The 21,009-nt window shown below is 40.9% G+C and overlaps 1 protein-coding gene across 2 annotated transcripts in view; it reads right to left on the minus strand.

Moving 5' to 3' along the window:
- Positions 1–17,718: 17,718 nt before the first annotated feature.
- KCNK10 (potassium two pore domain channel subfamily K member 10) overlaps positions 17,719–21,009 on the minus strand; it is a 189,576-nt gene continuing 186,285 nt past the window's right edge. For both annotated transcript variants that reach the window (XM_077463732.1, XM_077463733.1), the window contains exon 7: positions 17,719–19,606. In XM_077463732.1, the coding sequence (XP_077319858.1) occupies positions 18,992–19,606 (615 nt within the window). In that variant the 3' untranslated portion in view covers positions 17,719–18,991. The remainder of the gene's footprint in view (positions 19,607–21,009) is intronic.

The following is a 21,009-nucleotide window of genomic DNA, read 5'->3' on the forward strand; positions in this document are numbered from 1 at the left end:
AATTTCAGAAGATGGCTATATTAGTTCTATGTTGTTCTATTCTATTCTATTTGTATTTTTTCTATTCTATTCTTTACTAGTCTATTGTATTCTTTTATCTTATAATCTATTCTATTCCTTTGTATTTTTTCTATTCTATTCTTTTCTGTTCTTTTATCTTATATTCTATTCTATTCCTTTGTATTTTTTTCTATTCTTTTCTAGTCTATTATTTTATCTTATATTCTATTCTTTTATCTTATAGTCTATTCTATTTCTGTGAGTTTGTTCTATTCTATTCTTTTCTGTTCTATTCTTTTATGTTATATTCTATTCTACCCCTTTGTATTTTTTTTTCTATTCTTTTATCTTATATTATATTGTATTTTTTTGTTTTCTATTCTTCTATCTTCTACTCTATTCTATTCCATTGTATTTTTTTCTATTCTATTCTAGTTGTTTCTTTTTTATTCTATTCTTTTATTTTCTATTCTATTCTTTTATCTGCTATTCAATTTCATTTTATTCTATTCTATTCCTTTATTTTATATTTATATTATGTTTTAATCTACTCTTTTTTTCTATTATTTTATATTCTATTATGTTTTATTCTATTCTATAGTATCCTATTATATTGCTTCATTTTATATTCTATTTTATTGTTTTATACTAATTTATTCCTTTATTTCCTATTCTATTCTATTACTTTATTTTATATACTATTATTTTATGTTCTATTCTATCCCTTTATTTTCTATTCTATTACTTTATTTTATTTTATATTCTATTATATTGTTTTATACTATTCTATTATTTTATATTCTATTCTATCTCTCTGTTCTGTTCTATTCTATTCTATTCTATCCTTTTTATTTCTATTCTGTTCTATTATTTTATTTTCTTTAAAGCAGCCTAAGTTGGAATCATTATTTCACTTTTGTCTGTATTTTTGCAATATGTTTCCATTTTGAGGTTAAATTCATTTTCAAATTCAAATTCATTTTCAAATTCAAATTATTATTTTTTGTTATCATTTATTTTGGAGTCATTAAAATGTGTTACTATTGTTATTTAGAAATGCAGATACATCTAAATCTCTGAACAATGAAAATTTTGTCCGAAATTTTGAAATGGAAAGAAACATACACGTCTAGAGCAGACTTCTGGGAAAATCAGTGAGCCAATCACACGAGCTGGAAATGACATATCCGGGGAGGTTCTGTACACCTACGAAAAGAAAGCTCCATTTGTGGGAAAAAAAAGGGCAAAGATGTTATTTGGGTACAGCGCCGCAGGACCGCACAATGGTCAGTTAAAGTAACGCAGTGCCACATTGCAAAAAAAGGGCTTGGTCATGGGGGTGGGAGGGGGGTAAATCTTCCAGACCTGAAGTTGTTAAAGAGTTTAGGTACTTATTTTTAATGGTTTACATAGCTATACCTGCAAGAGGGGCCAGCCCTGAAGTGATCTAGCAGGACTTATATTTCTGACTAAAGTTCCACTTTAGGATTTGTTTTACCCTTAGGTGTGAAGGGGTCAAGTTTAAAAGGTAAAAAAAAAGTAAAAAAAAAAAAAAAAGTTTAATGAAACAAATTGAAATGTTATCCTTTGAGTTGTAACAACAGAAGACTCGGACTACGATTTGGTTACACTGTACTGTATTATTTTTTTTTCTATCATTCATCATCCGGTACACCATCCACCACACCACGCCGGTACTGGCGTGCCCATTGATACAGTTCCATACAAAAGCAATTTAGTGCAACAAAGCCGCGCCTCTCCGCTCCAAGTCCTTGTTCCTGTACGTAGAACGTGTCCTGTTTCACAAGTGAGTGAAGAACAACAGACGAGTTTACCAGGTCATTTAAACAGAGAAAAAAAGCCGGACCTTCCCTTTGCCGGGGTGGCCATGGGGGTCGGCGACGGGCCACTGAAAAGAGTTAATCAGACAGATATGTACAAGTCACACTAACATCAAGGTCTCTGGTGAAATGTATAAAAAAAAAATCAGCTGGATTCTGTTGGTTCTTGACCGAGAAATTGACATTCTCCGCTGACTTGAAAGGATGAGACTTCATCATGGGAGGAAAAAAAGAAGCAAGACGGCTGTAAGGATTAGACAATTTTTTTTTCACAGCAACTGGATGGTACTCAAGAGACGTTTAAGAGTCCAGATGGTCCTTGGGGACCTTTGAGGTCTCATACAACGGTCATCCTCAGACCAAGAGATACACCAGACAAGACGCTACGAAACAAGCAAACTTTGCATAGAAGTTTTTTCAAAATTTTCAGTCTTTTTTCATCTGACAAAGTCCAGAAGACGAGAAATTGCTTCTCAAAAGAGAAGACTTCGCTAGACCTCCCTGTTCATTAGACATTTGTGGTAGGGTGCTATCTGACCAAACTGTGCCTCAGTTGTTTTACTAACCCCACTTTTTTATATGCAAAATCATTGTGCTCTTACACACTGAGCCAAGTAAAGTGAAATGGGTCAGTGACAGAAGATGATGTGACTGGATGGAGGGTATTGGTGACAAGCCTTGTTGGGTGATCAATGAATGGACAAGAGGAAAAGGTCAACAGGGTCATAATCTGGAAATGTTGTGCGCACATTTCTGTATCCAGCCAAGGCAGCAGCATGGGATGCTAAAAGTTGAAACACATACAGTATATTGGAGCTGTCAAAGGGTTTGTACTTTTGTCCATCCAGTTCTAAGATTTGCACAGCTCTGTCGCACAGCACAGCTAGGTAGATGACACCGCTCACAAGTAAAGTGATAGTACAGGGCTTTCTTTTTTTTATTAAATAACAAATATGTTATACTTACCTGCTCTGTGCAGTGTATTTGCACAGAGCAGCCCTGACCCTCCTATTCTCGGGTCCCCCGCCATCACACCTGGCCCCTCCCTCCTGCTGAGTGCCCCCCCCCACAGTAAACAGCTTGCAATTGGGGCACTCCAGCAGGCTAATTCCCAAGCTGCGGCTCTGTGTGTCCATTCAGACTAGACACGTGCAATTCGTTTAGTTCCGAATTAGTTTTTTAACGAATTGCGACTAATTAGTTAATTCGGAAATGTCCGAATTAATGAAAACCCGTTTAAGAAATTTTTCCGATTATTCTTAAATTTGAATATTCGAAAGCTTGTAAATTCGTGCATTTGCACATTCGTAACTTCATACATTCGTAAAGTCATACATTCACACATTTGTAAATTCGTACATTCGTAAAATAAGTCAATTCGGAAGTCCGGAAATTCATAAATTCGTAAATCTGAACTAATAATAACTTTGCTATTACTAACTATTACATTTTAGGTATTATAATTTCCTTTCAAATTTGGCTGTTAGGGAAGGTAACAGATACAAATTCATCTGAAGTTACGAATTTTCTGAATTAACGAATGCCTTATCCAAAGGAATGGAATGTAATGAATTAAAATAATAAATAACAATAATAATAATACATTTTTTTAATTATTATTTCTGAATTTGTTCCATTCCATTTGTTTAGATGCGGCATTTGTTATTTCGGATAATTTGTAACTTCGGATAAATTCATATTAGTTACATTCACCAACAGCCAAATTTGAAAGGAAATTACAATACCTATAATTTAATATTTAGGAACTATTTCAGATTTTCAAATTTTCGGGTTTTCGGATTTTCGAATTTCCAAATTTTCTAATTTACGAATGCACGCATTTATGAATATACAAATTTTATAATTTACAAATGTACGAATTTATGAATGTGCGAATGTATGAATTTACTAATTGCGATCATAACGAATGACCCGGAAAAAAACCCTCCAAAAAAACGAATGAAACTAAAACGAAAATAAACAAATTTTTTGACAGTGCACATGTCTAATTCAGACACAGAGCTGAGCTGCTCGGCCCGTCCCCTTTCTCTCCTCGTTGGCTCACTGGCTGTGATTGACAGCAACAGGAGCCTATGAGGAGGGAGAGTACCCAGAGTGAATAGGCTCTCCTGCACATTGCTAAAGCAAGATGGGATGCAGGTAAGTATTAGTGAGGGCTGGCGGGGGGGGGCTGCTGCACAGAGGTGTTATAGATTGCATGAAGGTGAAAAACCTTGAGCCTTTAGAACCACTTTAAGGGATGGAGTTGAGCTTGGCTTTTACTTTGAACCCAGAAGTTAGCTGGGCCAATGAGCTGAGGCAGGAGGCTGAGCAGTAATAGGCAGTATTTGGGCCAATGAGCTGCAGGCACCCCTCTGTATATGTACAGCTGCAGGGTAGGGATGCTCATGACATAGTTATCTCTATAAGGCCATGTGCCCATAATAGATCAATGATGTCAAAAGCATCTTCACTCTTTTGTGCATGCCAACTGCTGGGTGGGAAATTTCTTGCCAGCAACTCATTGGCCCAATAATAACAGGTCATTTCTGTGTTTGGCCAAACTAGAGTTCGGAACCAAACCTGAACCCATTCTCATCACTATTAAGGAATACCGGGGTGCCCCCTCTGCTGGATGTACAAAGAAAAAGAAGCAGCAGACTGATGAGGTCATCCATATGTCACTCTAGTCTCTCCTTCTACCAGCATGTTGCATGCAGCACACCTGATTGCCTCCCAATCCTACCCCTTCCAATCCCACTCTGAGCTCTGTACAGGGAATGCAAGAAGCAGATACAAAGTAAAATTCAGGTACTCACACTGAATATACCTTTTATTTATTTGTGTCTTTTATGGAGTCCAGTTGTAAAGTGACCCTAGTCAAAAGATGAAGAATTAAGGCTTAAAGTGACACTAAACTCCTGGTTTAAAAAACAAATTCCGTTCAAGTATGTATTCTTAACACAAAAAAAGAAAAACCTCTATTGCGCTCAGCCTCCTCAAAATCTCCAAATTTCTTTTATTTGTATTTTTTTGCTGCTGAGATCTGACTTCCTGTTAGAGGGTGGCTACGAATGTTCTCCATGGTCCCACTGTATGTAGGAACGTAGCCAACCCTCTCTAGGTATCACTTTATGTAGGAACATAGCCACCCTCTCTTGGTCCCACTATAAGGAATGCACCCATCCTGGTCGCACTGTTTGTAGGAACATAGCCCCCCTCTCTTGGTCTATCTGTATGTAAGAATGTAGCCACCCTCTCTTGGTTCCACTGTATGTAGGAGCATAGCCACCCTCTCTTGGTTCCACTGTATGTAGGAGCGTAGCCACCCTCTCTTGGTTCCACTGTATGTAGGAGCGTAGCCACCCTGTCTTGATCCCACTGTATGTAGGAATGTAGCCACACTCTTCCTCCCTCCCAAGATGGACTAAGAGATTTTTTAGTGCGCAAAGTTGGTAAATAGTACTTAGTGTTTTTCCAGTCTAGTGGGCAGTGACTCAAATCCTTCTTCTCCTGCAGAGCTATAATCACCATTGGTATCCATTGGTATCCAACACTTCTGTGCCAAATTCCTTTACCAGTTAAATCCTTAGTTCTGAAAGAACTTTGGGTTTGCGGAAGTACTGAATAGGGTCAGACTAGACTGGATGTTTCCCATATGAGAGTAAATCTGACACTTTGCCTTATTTCAAGTCCCTGAAAATGGACCTTGCAAGTGGTTCTGCAGGAACATTTAGTGATATCACTAAGAGCTCTAAAGACGGGGACCCCAAATCCTGAAACGCTTTGGCTGTAAACTTTGTATCATTTAGCAGCAAAGTCTGGAACCAAACTTTTCATGCATTATGACTCCTTCCTTAAAGTGGTCCTCAGCTTATACACACAAAATCTTGCGACCTCCACCCAGCTGGGACCTCCAGGTGTTAACCAGAGCTTAATGTTTGCACACAGAAGTAACTATGGCATCTTGTCTCAACTCAAACATCCCATAAGTGTTCCCATAAATGGTTTCACAGCATTGCCCATTATCATCACTAAGAGCTCTGAAGAAGGGAACCCCAACCCCCCCCCCCCCCAAAACTCTTTGGATGTATGCTCTGTAAAGTCACCAATAAAGTCTGGAGCTAAACCTTTCATACATATGAATCCTCACTCAAGGCGCTCTTCATCGCAAACACAAAGGGCTTCCAGCCTGAAAGACCAGCATCCAACTCAGTACTTCTAGGAGTTCAGCAGAATTTAACGTTTGCACATAGAAGTAACCCTAACCGTTTGTCTTAACTCAAAGACGCCGTAATAACACCCCAAGTGGTTCCACAGTAATGCCCAGTATCATCATTAGGAGCCATGAAGAAAGGGAGCCCAAATCCCCTGAAATGGTTTGGTTGTACACTTTTTATCACCAATAAAGTCTGAAATGAAACCTTTCATGTGTATGACTATTCACCCAAGGCACTCCTCATTGCACACAAACTTAATCTTCCAGCCTCCAACCAGCTTGGTACCTTCAGAGGTAAAGTTTGTATATTTGCCACTAAATAAAGGGGGAAATTCACCAAGGACCAGTGTAGAGAAACCCTTTCCCAAAGGCCACCACTGCAAGGGAACGCTTCTCCCTTGACCAGACACTAATTAAAGGGGGGGGGGGGGATACACCAAGAACCAATCTAGAGGACACCTTTCCCAAAGACCACCGATGCAAGGGAACCCTTCTTCACTGACCACTAAATAAAGGGATAATTCACCTAGAAACAGTGTAGAGGAGCCCTTTCCCAAAGACCACCAATGCAAGGGAACCCTTCTCTGCTGACCACTAATGAATGGGGCAATTCACTGACCAGCTTTATGAAGAATATTCCTCACACTTACGTCAATGATCTTTTTAGCTATCTGTAAGAGGAATTCTTCGTACTGAGCACCAGTATAAAGGAACCCTTCTTCTAATGACCACCAATATAAGGGGACCCTTCTCCACTGGCCACTAATGAAAGGGGGCAATTCCCTGACCACCATTGTGAGGAACATTCGGCACACTTATGCCAATGTTCTTTTTAGCTATCTGTAAAGAGAATTGTTTCTACTGAGCACCAGTGTAATGGAATCTTTCTTCTGATTGCCACCAATATAAGGAGGCCCTTCTTCACTGACCACTAATGAAACAGGGCAATTCACTGACCACCATTGTGAGGAACATTCATCACTCTTATGCCAATAATTTTTTTAGCTATCTGTAAGTACAATTCTTCCTATTGAGCACCAGTTTAAAAGAACCCTTTTTCCAATGACCACCAATACAAGGGGACCCTTTTCCATTAATGAAAGGGGACCCTTCATTGACCACCTGCGGGAAAATTAAAATTTTCATCATCTGCTTTTTTTTTCGGCCATCATTATTATGATCATTGTGTCATTCATAACTTCACTGGCATTATTGAGAATAATGTATTAGTGCCGGTTTCTTGAAACCTGGAAGTTATTTCAAGGGTTCCTCCTTGTTTTAAAGAAAGTTGTTAAGAAAGGCTTCTCTGGATGAACAACTAAAAAAAAACTGAAATCCATTGGCATTCAGGCAACCAGCTTTTTCAAGAAGGAGATCTAGTTACGTCTCTAAGTGTATTTGGAGATCTAAGCATCTCTGACACGAGACTCTATAGAAATGTTTTTGCTTAGACTAGAGTTCTTCTTCAATAATGTAGAAGGATAAGAGTGGCTCTTTGGCTGGCATTGCTAATGGTAAATAATGGAGCTTTAAGCTTGTGAGTCAGACTATGAGATGAGATGGTTCTTTGACATGGAGAGTGCGGGACAAGACACAGGAAGGTCTGATCATAATGCACACAATAAAATACTCAGACATTTCATCCATCAGCATGTAAAAAAATAAACCAATCGCCAACTTTTTTTCTTTTTTTGCATCTCGTAGCCTGGTGGGCCCTGCACAGAAATTACAAAACAAACCCGCCCCACCCCCCAACGATATCTCTTTGTTCGCTAATTGCAATTTTAAAAAAACACTTTCAATAACATTTTTAAATTTTTAATCAGAATTATTTTTTCCTTATATGCTCCATGTGAACCAGATAACATTTGAAGTATTGCTGGTAAAAATACATTTCTGAAAGCACGCTAGGGGCCCATAACTACCTTTCTAAAAGTGCTTCAAAGGAGTAATGGAACTATTGTATTCCTCTACAGCGGCCTTGGTGTGCTTTAGTTTTCCAAACGCTTGGTTTAAGAGGGGTGTTCAATTCATCATGTATAGCACACAGCATTTGTGGGTCTTGCATATATTGTAATGCATGCAGTTGCACCCAAGATGCAGGGCCTGCCCTTCTACTTAGGAACTGCAGAAAATGTTAACTGCACCCAAGTGCATGAAATGCGCCCAAACTGCTCAGCAATATAAAAGACCCTTAAAGCTGAATTCCAGGAATTCAGCAGATTTGCAAAAGCGCAGGCACATTATGAGCTGAGTCCAATTAGGTGCATGTCAACTCCAGCACTTATATCTTTTACTTATATGTGGCAGGTTTATTGCACTCCCTGAAGAAATACCTCCACTGAGAGAGGAGAGAAGCACACAGAGCAGCTATACCTGCCCCTCCCCTCTGTTGGCCATTCACAGGAGCCTTTGTATTTTGTGAAGGAGTTCACATAATACAAAGGCTTCTGTGAATCGGCAGAAGGAGAATAGGGGTGGGCATAGCAGTTCCAGTGACTCTGCTCTTAAAAGGAGCTTAGACCACAGTGAGCAGCGGAAGTTATCTTCCTGGAGCATAATAACTCTGTCAGATGTGAGTAATAGTGATAAGCCCACAGCGGCGGGCACCTTGTTTGTATGCCTTACTCATTGCACAGCTGCAGTTTTTACAAAGTAGCTGAATTCCTGGAGTTCAGCTTCAAAAATACATGTCAAAAATATATACATTTTCAAGCACAGAAGTATAGGCGAGCTTTAAGATTTAAAAGGAAATTGTAGTCCTTATTGTTTATATGCATGAAATGTTAACAATCTTCTTGTATATGTATATATATATATATATATATATATATATATATATATATATATACACACACACACAATGCAGAGTGGCTGATGTGGTGTACATAGAAATCTGTACCTGTGATATGATAATGAAAATGTGATAAAGCAAGCATATAAAAATATGAAATCTACATATAAAAAGTATATTAAAGAGGACCTTTCACTAACTTTTTTTAAGTGTGCATAAATGCATAAATACATTTCTGACATGTCACAGTATGCAGCAATGGTATACTTTTTCACAAAATACCCCACTTTCATCATTAAAAAGCTGCCCTTGAGCTTCAGTCAATTAATTTGCCTAGGCTGAGATGATGTCATCAGTCTGCTGAAAGCAGGAGAAAGCATTTCCTCAGTCTACCCCCCCCCCCCCCCCCACTTTGACCAGGCTGAGATAATGTAATCAGTCTGCTGCAGGCAGGAGGAAGCATTTCCTCAGTCTACCCCCCCCCCCCCCCCACTTTGACAAGGCTGAGATAATGTAATGTCTGCTGCAAGCAGGAGAAAGCATTTCCTCAGTCCCCCATCCCTGTCCCCCCACTTTGACCAGGCTGAGATAATGTAATCAGTCTGCTGCAGGCAGGAGGAAGCATTTCCTCAGTCTCCTCTCCCCAGTCATCAGACGGAAACATTGTAACTTTGTAGCAAGTCACAAGGTGATATGCTGCACTAGGGGCTGATCTGTGTCAGGAGACAGGAGAACTCTGGGATTTATAACAATGTGACATCTCTGAGCTGGCATCTCAGACTAGAAAATAGGTGGTGAATGATCTTGGATGGTGCATGAACAGGATGGTGCTGTTTTACTGGATAGAAAACCAGATAAAGGCGGGATGGTACTGTGATCTAGCTAAGCTCATTACTTAGCATGCTGCACAAAGCATATACACTATAGTACCAAAAGTATTGGGACTCCTGCCTTTACACGCACATGAACTTTAATGGCACCCTAGTCTTAGTCCATAGGGTTCAATATTGAGTTGGCCCACCCTTTGCAGCTATAACAGCTTCAACTCTTCTGGGAAGGCTGTCCACAAGGTTTAGGAGTGTGGCTATGGGAATGTTTGACCATTCTTCCAGAAGTGCAACATCAGGTCAGGCATTGATGTTGGATGAGAAGGCCTGGCTTGCAGTCTCCGCTCTAATTCATCACAAAGGTATTCTATCGGGTTGAGGTCAGGACTCCGTGCAGGTCAGTCAAGTTCCTTCACCCCAAACTCGCTCACCCGTGTCTTTATTGACCTTGCTTTGTGCAAGAAAAAGTCTTGTGTAAACTATGAGTTACTGGAATTGAAGCTTACACAGGGCTATGGACTTCCTATGTGAAGTGATTGATACAGCACTGTCACATGGAATGAGTCACATGCTTCTCCATACCAGAAAGTATCATAAAGGCAAGTATATGCTACTGGTTAAGGATTTGGTCCAAATCATTTGGTGGAGGGGGGATTACGGTGTGGGGGTTGTTTTCAGGGGTTGGACTTGGCCCCTTGGTTTCAGTGAAGGGAACTCTTAAGGCATCAGCATACCAAGACATTTTGGACAATTTCATGCTCCCATCTTTGTGGGAACAGTTTGGGGATGGCCCCTACCTGTTCCAACACGTCTGTGCACCAGTGCACAAAGCAAGGTCCATAAAGACATGAATGAGCAAGTTTGGGGTGGAGGAACTTGACTGGCCTGCACAGAGTCCTGAGCTCAACCCGATAGAACACTTTTGGGATGAATTAGAGCAGAGACTGTAAGCCAAGTCTTCTCGTCCAACATCAGTGCCTGACCTCACAAATGGTCTTCTGGAAGAATGGTCAAACATTCCCATAGACACACCCCTAAACCTTATGTACAGCCTTCCCAGAACAGTTGAAGCTGTTATAGTTGCAAAGGGTGGGCCAACTCAATATTGAACCCTATGGACTAAGACTGGGATGCCATTATGTGTGTGTAAAGGCAGGCATCCCAATACTTTTGATAACATAGTGTATCTGATGACAGGTCCCCTTTAATGTAAGCCTTACAAGCCTTACTTAAGAAAACATAGGTGCCCACTGAACATACCCTACATTTTCCCTTTAAGGAAGCCATGCTGGGGAAATCTGCTCAAGCAGCTCCTAATTGCTAGCAATGTGAACTCTCACAGTCTGTTGTGCGCTCTCAATGGATGAAGAGATCATTGCATGATAGCCTGCAGAAGCCCAACTAAAAATACAACGCTGAGCATTAAATTAATGGACCCTCCAAAAGCAATTATCCTTATAGGTGGTTTCACAGATCCATCACATGTAAAAGTGAATCTGTGATTTACCCATGCAAGGCAAAGCTTACTTTTCCCATTCGCAACTGCACATACTAATCTACACTTCCACCCCTAGCTGCCAGGAGCTAATTGACATATCCAGCACTTTCAGCTATGGGGGGAGCATGCGATTCATTCCCCTTCCTCATAAGTAACAGGGCTGGTGCTTGGTGATTGACTTTCCATGCACCCATTGCTGTCACATGGTGTCCTGACTTGGGGCCTAAACTCTCCAGTCCGGTTAGGTAAGCGGAGCAACAGACGAGTAAAGGGAACATGAGTATGTGCAGCTGGGAATGGGGGGGGGGGCGATAAGGCAAACCTGTTACTCTGCTGCATCCAGGAAAACCTGCCTAGGTTCACATTTAAGGACTCATGAACAGTTTGTAACACAAAACTGCTCTAGTTAAAAAATGTCACCATTTTCCATGCCCCAAAGAGCTGTGGGTGATGCATACAACATACAACTGAATGGATGTATGCAATCAGTGTTTACCCAAGTATGGCCGCCTACAGCCAGTCACTTCTTTAGCAGGCTGTACATGCCCTGGGTGCAGAAAACTGCACCATTTTTATGCTAGAGCATATTTGTGCCCACAAACCATCCATGTGCATGAGCCTTCTCCACCCCCTCTGGTTCTAACTGCTAAGGAAAGTTCGGATTTGGTTGGACACATTGAGGCAGCTGGTACAATGAAAGCAGCTAAGAGGACCATAAAGTTAGCCAATGCTTTGCCCATGCAACACATTCACTTTAATGTAGACCTCCTCATCCTACTTACCTTCTTTTCATTCCCCCGACTCTCAGTTCAGCTACTGGGAACAAAGAAAAAGTCTTGTGTAAACTATGAGTTACTGGAATTGAAGCTTACACAGGGCTATGGAATCCTTATGTGACGTGATTGGTCCACCACTCCCACATGAAATGAGTCACATGCTGCTCCATACCGGGAAGTATCAGAGAGGCAAGTAATTGCTACCGGTTAAGGATCTGTTACTTTGTATCAAATTGGGTGTCATTGGAATTGAAGTTTACATGGGGCTATGGACTCCCCCATGCGATTGGCCCAGCACTGTCACATGGAATAAGTCACATGCTTCTCCATACCGGGAAGTATAAGAAAGGCAAGTATATGCTACTGGTTAGGGATCTGTTGAACTTAGTTTTGAATGGGCAGAGCACAGAATTCCTTTAACGGTCAACCTACAAGTCGTAATGTGTGTTCAATTTTTTACCCAGATGGTAACTGTGGGTGGTCTGCATACTTCTTCTGGGTTATGGACTTACATGGGGCTATGGACTCCCCATGAGATTGGCCCAGCACGGTTACATGAAATGAGTCACATGCATCTCCATACCGGGAAGTATCAGAAAGTCAAGTATATGCTTCCGGTTAGGGATCTGTTGAACTTAGTTTTGAATGGGCAGAGCACAGAATTCCTTCAACGGTCAACCTACAAGTCGTAATGTGCGTTCAATTTTTTACCCAGATGGTAACTGTGGGTGGTTAGGGCATGAGAGTAGAATTTTCAGATAATTTTATTTTTTTTCTCAGTGAAACATTGTTTCAAAAAATTATAATGGGAACTTGTTGAGAAGTGAGGTACACATCACCGTAAACCAGTAGCGGGAGGTGATCTAAGCCTTCACGCACAACGGAAACCTGCCATGAGATAATTATGAGATCTGATCTGCTTCGGAAAGTGCTAGTTTCCTGGCTGTCATGCTTTGACCCCTTGGCTTCCATACTTTTTCCGGGTTACGCACTCACATGGGGCTATGGACTCCTCATGTGATTGGTCCAGCACTGTCACATGGAATGAGTAACATGCTTTTCCATACCGGGAAGTATTAGAAAGTATATGCTACTGGTTAGAGATCTGTTGAACTTTGTTTTGAATGGGCAGAGCACAGAATTCCTTCAACAGTCAACCTACAAGTCAAATAATGTGCATTCTATTATTTCACCCAGATGGTAACTGTGGGCGGTTAGGGCATCAAAGTAGAATTTTCAGATCATTTTTTTTTTTTTCAGGGAAACATTGTTTAAAAAAATTAGGCAAGAATCCACAGAACTTGTTGAGCAGTGAGGTGCGCATCACCGTAAACCAATAGCGGGAGATGATCTAAGCCTTCACGCACAACGGAAATCTGCCATGAGATAATTATAAGATCTGATCTGTTTCAGAAAATGCTAGTTTTCTGGCTGTCATGCTGACCTCTTGGCTTCAAGACTTTTTGAGTTACCAATCTGGAAAAATTATGCGCACCTGAAGGAAATCAAAAGGTCGGTATTGGCATATTTCTTTCCAGGTTAGTGAATGACACAAACTATGAAAGTCAAGAATGAACATGACAGCTAGTTATTAGAGATGAGTAAAATAGAGAATTTTAGTTTTGCCGAAATTGTGTCAAGAACTCCTGACCCTTCAGCTAAAAATCACCATTTTAGAGAAATGTATTGGCATGAATGGGGGAGACAGAATTAAAGTGTATGTAAACCCTAGCAAGAAACTCCACTTATTTGCTTCCTTTTTGCTTTGTTAAAGAGTGCATTGCTTACCAGTTGATCCTGCCATAAATCTTGTGAAATGAAAAATTCATGTGCCTCTGCTTGTGCTGCTCTCTTATCAGTTAAATTGATTAATCTCAGTTATTTCTTTGGCCTACAGAACACCTCACCCCTTTGTTATACAAAGGGGTGAGGGGAAGATGGTCCATAGTCCTGGCCTAAGTTGACAACACTGCTCCTTGGTGAGTACAGTGAGTGAGGGATATAAGTATGAGCAGGGGCGGACTGACAACTCGTGGGGCCCCTGGGCAATAGGAGATTATGGGGCCCCCAGGCAATCAGAGATTGTGGAGCCACACAGTATACACACACATAATACAATCACACAGTATACACATACATGTACACACAGTATACACAGACATGTTTCTATTGGCTGAGAAGGTACTGGAGAAGTGGGGCAGCTATAATCTCAGGATTTTTAGACCAAAAGGATGTCGGTAAGGGACATTTCAGAGTCGGATGTAAAAAAAAAACAACACAGATTTTTACAAATTGTTCCTGGTTTTACTGAGGCTGGAAACCCTGATGGGGCCCCCTAGTGGCCAGGGGCCATCGGGCAGTGGCTGAATGGTCAGTCCGCCCCTGCGTATGAGACAGGAAGCATGTTACTGGCAGGATCACCAGGTGAAAATAAAAGAAAAAAAGTCAACACATCTAATCGCTAGTTATCTGCAATATGTTACAAACTTGTTCTTGGGTTTACATACATTTTAAGATAGTTTTTGGTGGCTTTTAAGGGCAACATGGGGCTTTACATGGCTCCCAGGGGTTGCAGAAGCTCCTTGTAAGTATTCTGGAACTTTTCTTGTGCCAAAAAATGGCCTCTCTTAGCTTGAAACATGATGTAAGGTAATGGAGAACAGAGGAACTCTAACCCTTACCTTTGTTTATCAAAATAGTGATATGATCATCATATGAGGCTTTGTTAACGAAGAAGAATTAGCGTTAGAGTTGGAGTGAGGGTTAGCAGTAGGGTTAGAGTTAAATTAATATTAGAGTTAGGGTTAGGGTTAGCATTAGGGTTAAAGTCAAGGTTAGAATTAGACCTAAAATTATGTTTTACATTAGGGTTGAAGTTAGAGTTAGCATTAGAGTTAGATTTACGGTTAGAATTAGGGTTAGAGTTGGAAGAGCATTAGGATTAGATCAGGGTTAGCATTAGAGCTGGGTTAGCACTAGTGTTAGGGTTAAAGTTACTGTTAGAATTAGGGGTAGCATTAGGATTACAGTTAGGGATTATATTAGGGCTGGAGTTAGGGTTTACATGACAGTTAGTGTAAGCATTAGAGTTAGATTTAGGGTTAGAATTAGGGTTAGAGTTGGAGGAGCATTAGGGTTAGCAATACCGCTGGCATAGCGCTGCTGCAGCAGCAATTTGCGGTGGCTTTAACTCTTTCGCAGCTGGTTTTTAACCCTTTCTCAGCCGCTAGCCGGGGGTAAAAGCACCCTACTAGTGGTCGAATAGCGTCGCGAAATTGATGGTAAAGCCTCCGACGCACCCACCGCCCCAGTGTGAAAGGGACCTTAGGGTTAGCATTAGGGCTGGAGTTAGGGTTATCATTAGAGTTTAGATTTAGGGTTAGAATTAGGGGTAGCATTAGGATTAGAGTTAGGGATTATATTAGGGCTGGAGTTAGGGATAGCATTAGAGTTAGATTTAGGGTTAGAATTGAGCTGCACGATTTTGGCTAAAATGAGAATCACGATTTTGTTTGCTTAGAATTAAGCTTAGGATTCTCTCATGATTCTCGCAGCGTAACATCATCTTTCACATTATACAAAAAAATTGGGCTAACTTTATTGTTTCATTTTTTTTTTCTTTTTATTCATTAAAGTGTATTTTTTTTTTAAATTTAAAAGACCGCTGCACAAATACAGTGTCACATAAAATATTGCAACAACAACCATTTTATTCTGTAGGGTCTCTGCTAAAAAAAAATATATATATATATATATATATATATATATATAATGTTTGGGGGCTCTGAGTAATTTTCTAGCAATAAATATTGATTTTAACTTGTAAGCAGCTGTTTTAAAGATCGGGAAGGGAAAATAATTGCGGTTTCAATTCTTAATGATTAATCGTGCAGCTCTAGGTTAGAGTTAGGGCTAGCATTGGGGTTAAATTTGAATTACCTTTAGGATTAGGGTTAGGCTGCTTTCACACTGAGGCACTTTACAGGCGCTATAGCACTAAAAATAGCACCTGCGTAGCGCCTGTAAAGAGCATCTCCTTTCACTCCAGTTTGAAAGCCCGAGTGTTTTTCACACTGGAGCGGTGTGCTGGCAGGACACCAAAATAAGGCCTGCAAGCCACATCTTTGAGGTGCTGTAGGAGCGGTGTATACAATCAATGGGCAGCGCCGAAGTGCTGGCAAAGTTCCGGCAATTGTGGGTGCATTTAACCATTTTTCGTCCCTTAGCGGGGGTTAAAAGCACCCCACTAGAGCCCGAAAAGGGCTGGTAAAAATAGCATCGCTTTACCGCCGATACCCACAACACCCCAATGTGATAATAGCCTTAGGGTTATTAGAGCATTAGAGTTAGCGTTACGGTTAACATAAGGGTTGGAAACAGTGTTAGCATTAGAGTTAGGGTTAGTGATTAGTGAGCATTCCAGTGTGTTAGGGTTAGCATTAGGGTTAGAGTTTTGTTAATTAGGTTTAGAGTTAGGGTAAGCATTACATTTAAGATTAATATTAAGGTGGGAGTTAAGGTTAACATTAGGGTTGGAGTTAGACCCCTTTCACACTGGAGGCGTTTTTCAGGCCCTACAGCGCTACAAATAGCGCCTGAAAAAAGTCTCAGCTGTAAATCCAGTGTGAAATCCTAACTGCTTTCACACTGGGGCGCTGTGCTGGCAGGGCATCACAAAAAGTCCGGCCTGCAGCTTCTTTGCAGCGGTGGAGGAGCGATGAATAGACCGCTCCTCCACCACTCCTGCCCATTGAAAACAATGGGGCAGCACTATTATACTGCCGGCAAACTGCTGCTGCAGCTGCGTTCTGTGGGCGGAGTTAAAACTGCCTTGCTGGTAGCCGAACAGCACCACTTAAACGACTGTAAATCGACGCTTAAAAATAGCACCGCTTTACCGCCGACACTCGGCAGCTTCCGGTGTGAAAGCACTCTTAAAATTAAAATTTTAAAATTAAAATTAGTGTTAGAATTAAGGTTAAATTTAGGGTTAAAATTAGTGTTAGCATTAGAGTTAAGGTTAGCATTAGGGTTAGAGTTAGCCATTTGTTCTTTTTTTTTTTTCAATCTCTTTTTTTCAAATTTCCCCTAAGCATTTCAAAATTTGAGACGATTGTCAAGGAAATTTTGACATAGACAAAATCTGTAATTTTGCTGGAAAATCAATTTCACCAAAATCACTCCATGCATCCCTACTTGGCATATCCCATTTTTTAGGATGCCAGCAGCCCTCTCTAAATACTGGTGCATCCCTACTCGGCATATCTCTAAATACAGATTTCCCATTTAAAAGTCTTCCATGGCCATATTTTAGGCTTTCTTCTTTTGCACTATCATTATTTCCCATGTATTCCCAGGGCTCTTTTTTTTTTAACAATCTAAATAAATCAGTTTACCAATATTCAATATTGCCATCAGGGACCAGAGGAGCATTGTACACAAAGAAGTCTTATTAAGACAAAGCAGGGGTCATTCAATACTTAGTTGCCTGGGGAAAGTTTAGTTTAGCAATTCTGGAGAATTTTAAAGTAGAGTTTCTCAGCCCAGGGCCATATTTCCCCATAGTTAATCGAAAACATTGACATGTATCTATTTATTATAAATAAAAAAAAAAAAAAAAAGGGCATGGAGACAGATATGTGCAGATAGAAAACTCCATCCAGAGATTTCAAAGTTGCCCTAGAAGTTGTAGAAAAATTGTCAAGAAACACTGTTTTAAAAAAAAAAAAAAAAAAAAAAAAGCAAAAAACAAATGGTCTATCAAGCAATGCAACAAATAAATCAAAACTTTAAAATACTTTGAAAAAAGTTACAAAATAAAATGGCACAAAGCGGTGAGCACTTGAATCATTCCCTCCTCCACACCCCCTCTCCTTCATTTTGACCTTGGTGCACTTTCAACTTTTTCGAGAGTGTTTTTTTGGGTTGATTAAGTACGGTGCCCGTCCAATCCTTTTGCAGAAGGGACACAAAGCCCTGAGAATCGTACATAAATGTCTCCATTGTCTCTATGCCGTGGGTCTATTGCAGCCCTATCAGGCACGGGGCGACCTTGAACCACATGCAAGCCGCTCCTCTGTTGCCATCTTATACAGCAATGAGAGCTGAAATTTCTTCCGAAAATATAAAGTGTCTGTAAGATATATATAAAAAAAAAAACAAGGAACCACGGTCAACACTTGTTTTCTGTTTAAAACTGACATCTTTCCATTTCATCGGGGGGCGTTGAAATGCCGCAGTCTACAGCTAAATTGTAATGCTGTCACAGTTTATGGTATTTTCATTGGTAATGGTAACTGCCACAGTGCTTGTTTTTTGTTAAAAAGCTGATGGCGAATTTATTCTGGATGTGTGCTGCTGATGTTATTATGGCCGGGACAGAACCGGCCCAATCTGGAGGTTAGAAAGATGAGATATATCGTCTTTGTGTGTTCCTTATTCTACCCATGTGCCGCAAAAAAAAAATGCATATATGTGTTACTTCCTATTAGCCCAGAAGACCCCACATACTGTCTTTGAATTAAAGTGTGAAACGCGTCGGCCTTTAAATATTTCCTTTAATATTCCGACCACACTGCTATCTTCTGAGGTTTACGATGTGATCATTCCAGTTGTCGATCCCTTGTTTCATTTTTGTAGGTTTTTCTGTAGTTATTTATTTTTTTGGCAGTCATTTATGGCACAGTATATTTCCACCGATGCAGTTTACAGAGCTCCAAGTAATTGAAAAAATCCGCATAAGGCACATGTCTCAAGAACTCCTTTAAATGTTACCGATTGTTGTCGGATTTTTTTTTTCGTGAACAAAAGTTTTTACATCGGGGCGATGGGTTAACCCCTTCCGTGCTGGAGGAGCAGGCAAGAGAATGGACGGCTGACCCCCTACAGCACAGAAGGGGTCTAAGGTCACTGCTTTGTCAACGTGCCGACCAACTTTGGGCTCCAGAATGGTGAAGAGAAGTTCATAGTCACTCCCAAACTGCAGCCCACAGCTTTGTCGTGCCATGACAGAGCAATCATCCTTAAATGTGCCCCGTTAGTTGCGTTCTTCAAGTAATGCTTTGTTCTCGTGCTCCTCGTCTTTGGTTTCACAAGGTACTGAGCCGTTCTCGATGATTGAGTGTTGAATGAAGTCAGAGAGAGTCGCCGTGTCCGAGGTGGATAGCCGGTCTGGGTCATCCTCCTTTTTCTCTTCGTCTACAGAATACTTCCGGAAGTTCTCGTAAATTTTCCGTACGTCCTCTGGGAGGGTTTTCTTCAGGTCCTTGTTTTTCCTCTTGGACAGCTTGGAAGAGTTTGAGCCAAACCTGTTGACGATGTTGTCTTCCGAAAGGCCTTGAGCATGTAAAGCGTTGAACTGCTCTACCCCCTTGAGTCGGAGGTTGTTAGGCTTGTTGTTAATGCTCTCTTGGGATGAGGCCTTGAAACGCCCATTTTCTAATTCGGCAAAGACTGAGCGCTTCTCTGGAGAAAGCATGTCGAGGGAGTGAGCTCTCTGGTCTAGCCCGAGTCTCCGGCGCTCCATGCTTCTTATGGTGGCTGCTCTCTGGAGTTTGTCGTGGATCTCTACGCTCAGCCGCCTGCGGGTCTCCCTGAATTCTGCAGTCACGTTGGCTTTCCACTCTGCGGCGTGAGCCTTAATTTCTCCAACCTAAACAAGAAGAAGACACATGAACTTATAATTACATGGCAACATTATATTTTATTGCAACCTTTTGTAAACTTGTTGTGCATTTATTGAGCATATCTATTTGAATAAAGAGACAAAAATGAGATTCTGTCCAAATATTCGAGAGCCAAATATGAGGTGGGTCATGGCAATACAGCTTTAGCTTAGTTTTATATTCATTCTTTGGGAACACTGGAAGACAAGGGCACTTTATACCAGCCTTTGTCAAGCCAGGGTTCTGCCATGGGTTGCAAAGGGGTTCCTTTGAGCAACAAGCAGTTTTTTCTTCTCAGATAAGTAACCACTGACACCAACGATCTTTTTAACTATTTGTATGGGGGCATTCTTCCCGCTGACCACCAATGTAAGGGGCAATTATTCCCACTGATCACAAATGTAAGAAGCATTCTTCCCACTGACCACCAATGTAAGGAGCATTCTTCCCACTGATCACCAATATAAGAAGCATTCTTCCCACTGATCACCAATGTAAGGGGCATTCTTCCCACTGACCGCCAATGTAAAGAGCATTCTTATTATTCCCACTGACCACGAATGTAAGGGGCATTCTTCACACTGACCACGAATGTAAGGGGCATTCTTCACACTGACCACCAATGTAAGGGGCATTCTTCCCAATGACTGCCAATGTAAAGGGCATTCTTATTCTTTCCACTAACCACCAATGTAAGGAGCATTCTTGACCACCAATATACAGAGCATTCTTCCCACTGACCACCAATGTAAGTAGTATTCTTCCCACTGACCACCAATTTAAGCAGCATTCTTCTCACTGACCACCAATGTAGGGAGCATAATTCCCACTGACCACCAATGTAAGGGACATTCTTCCTACTGACCACCAGTGTAGGGAGCATTCTTCCCATTGATCACCAATGTAAGGAGAATTCTTCCCACTGACCACCAATGTAGGGAGCATAATTCCCACTGACCACCAATGTAAGGAACATTCTTCCCACTGACCACCAATGTAAGGAGCATTCTTCCCATTGATCACCAATGGAAGGAACATTCTTCCCATTGATCACCAATGGAAGGAACATTCTTCCCACTGATCACCAATGTAAGGAACATTCTTCCCACTGATCTCTAATGTAAGGAGCATTCTTCCCACTGATCTCTAATGTAAGGAGTATTCTTCCCACTGACCACCAGTACAAACCTGTTGTACAATTAGGTTGTAAGGTGTGTGACTGACTTTATTGCATCTGTTGAGTAATAAGAGAACAAGGAGGTGATATAAACAGATTAGCAGTCTGAACGCTCCCGAGCCCTGCAGTATTTCCCGGCTTGTCCGATTCTCCATGTCATCGTGTACATGCTGCGCTGGAGGGACGTGCCCGTGCTTATTAATCAGAAGATAA

This window comes from Lithobates pipiens, unplaced genomic scaffold, assembly GCF_037356315.1.
Source record: "Lithobates pipiens isolate NorthernLeopardFrog02 unplaced genomic scaffold, aLitPip1_a1.2 Scaffold_30, whole genome shotgun sequence".
Taxonomy (NCBI): domain Eukaryota; kingdom Metazoa; phylum Chordata; class Amphibia; order Anura; family Ranidae; genus Lithobates; species Lithobates pipiens.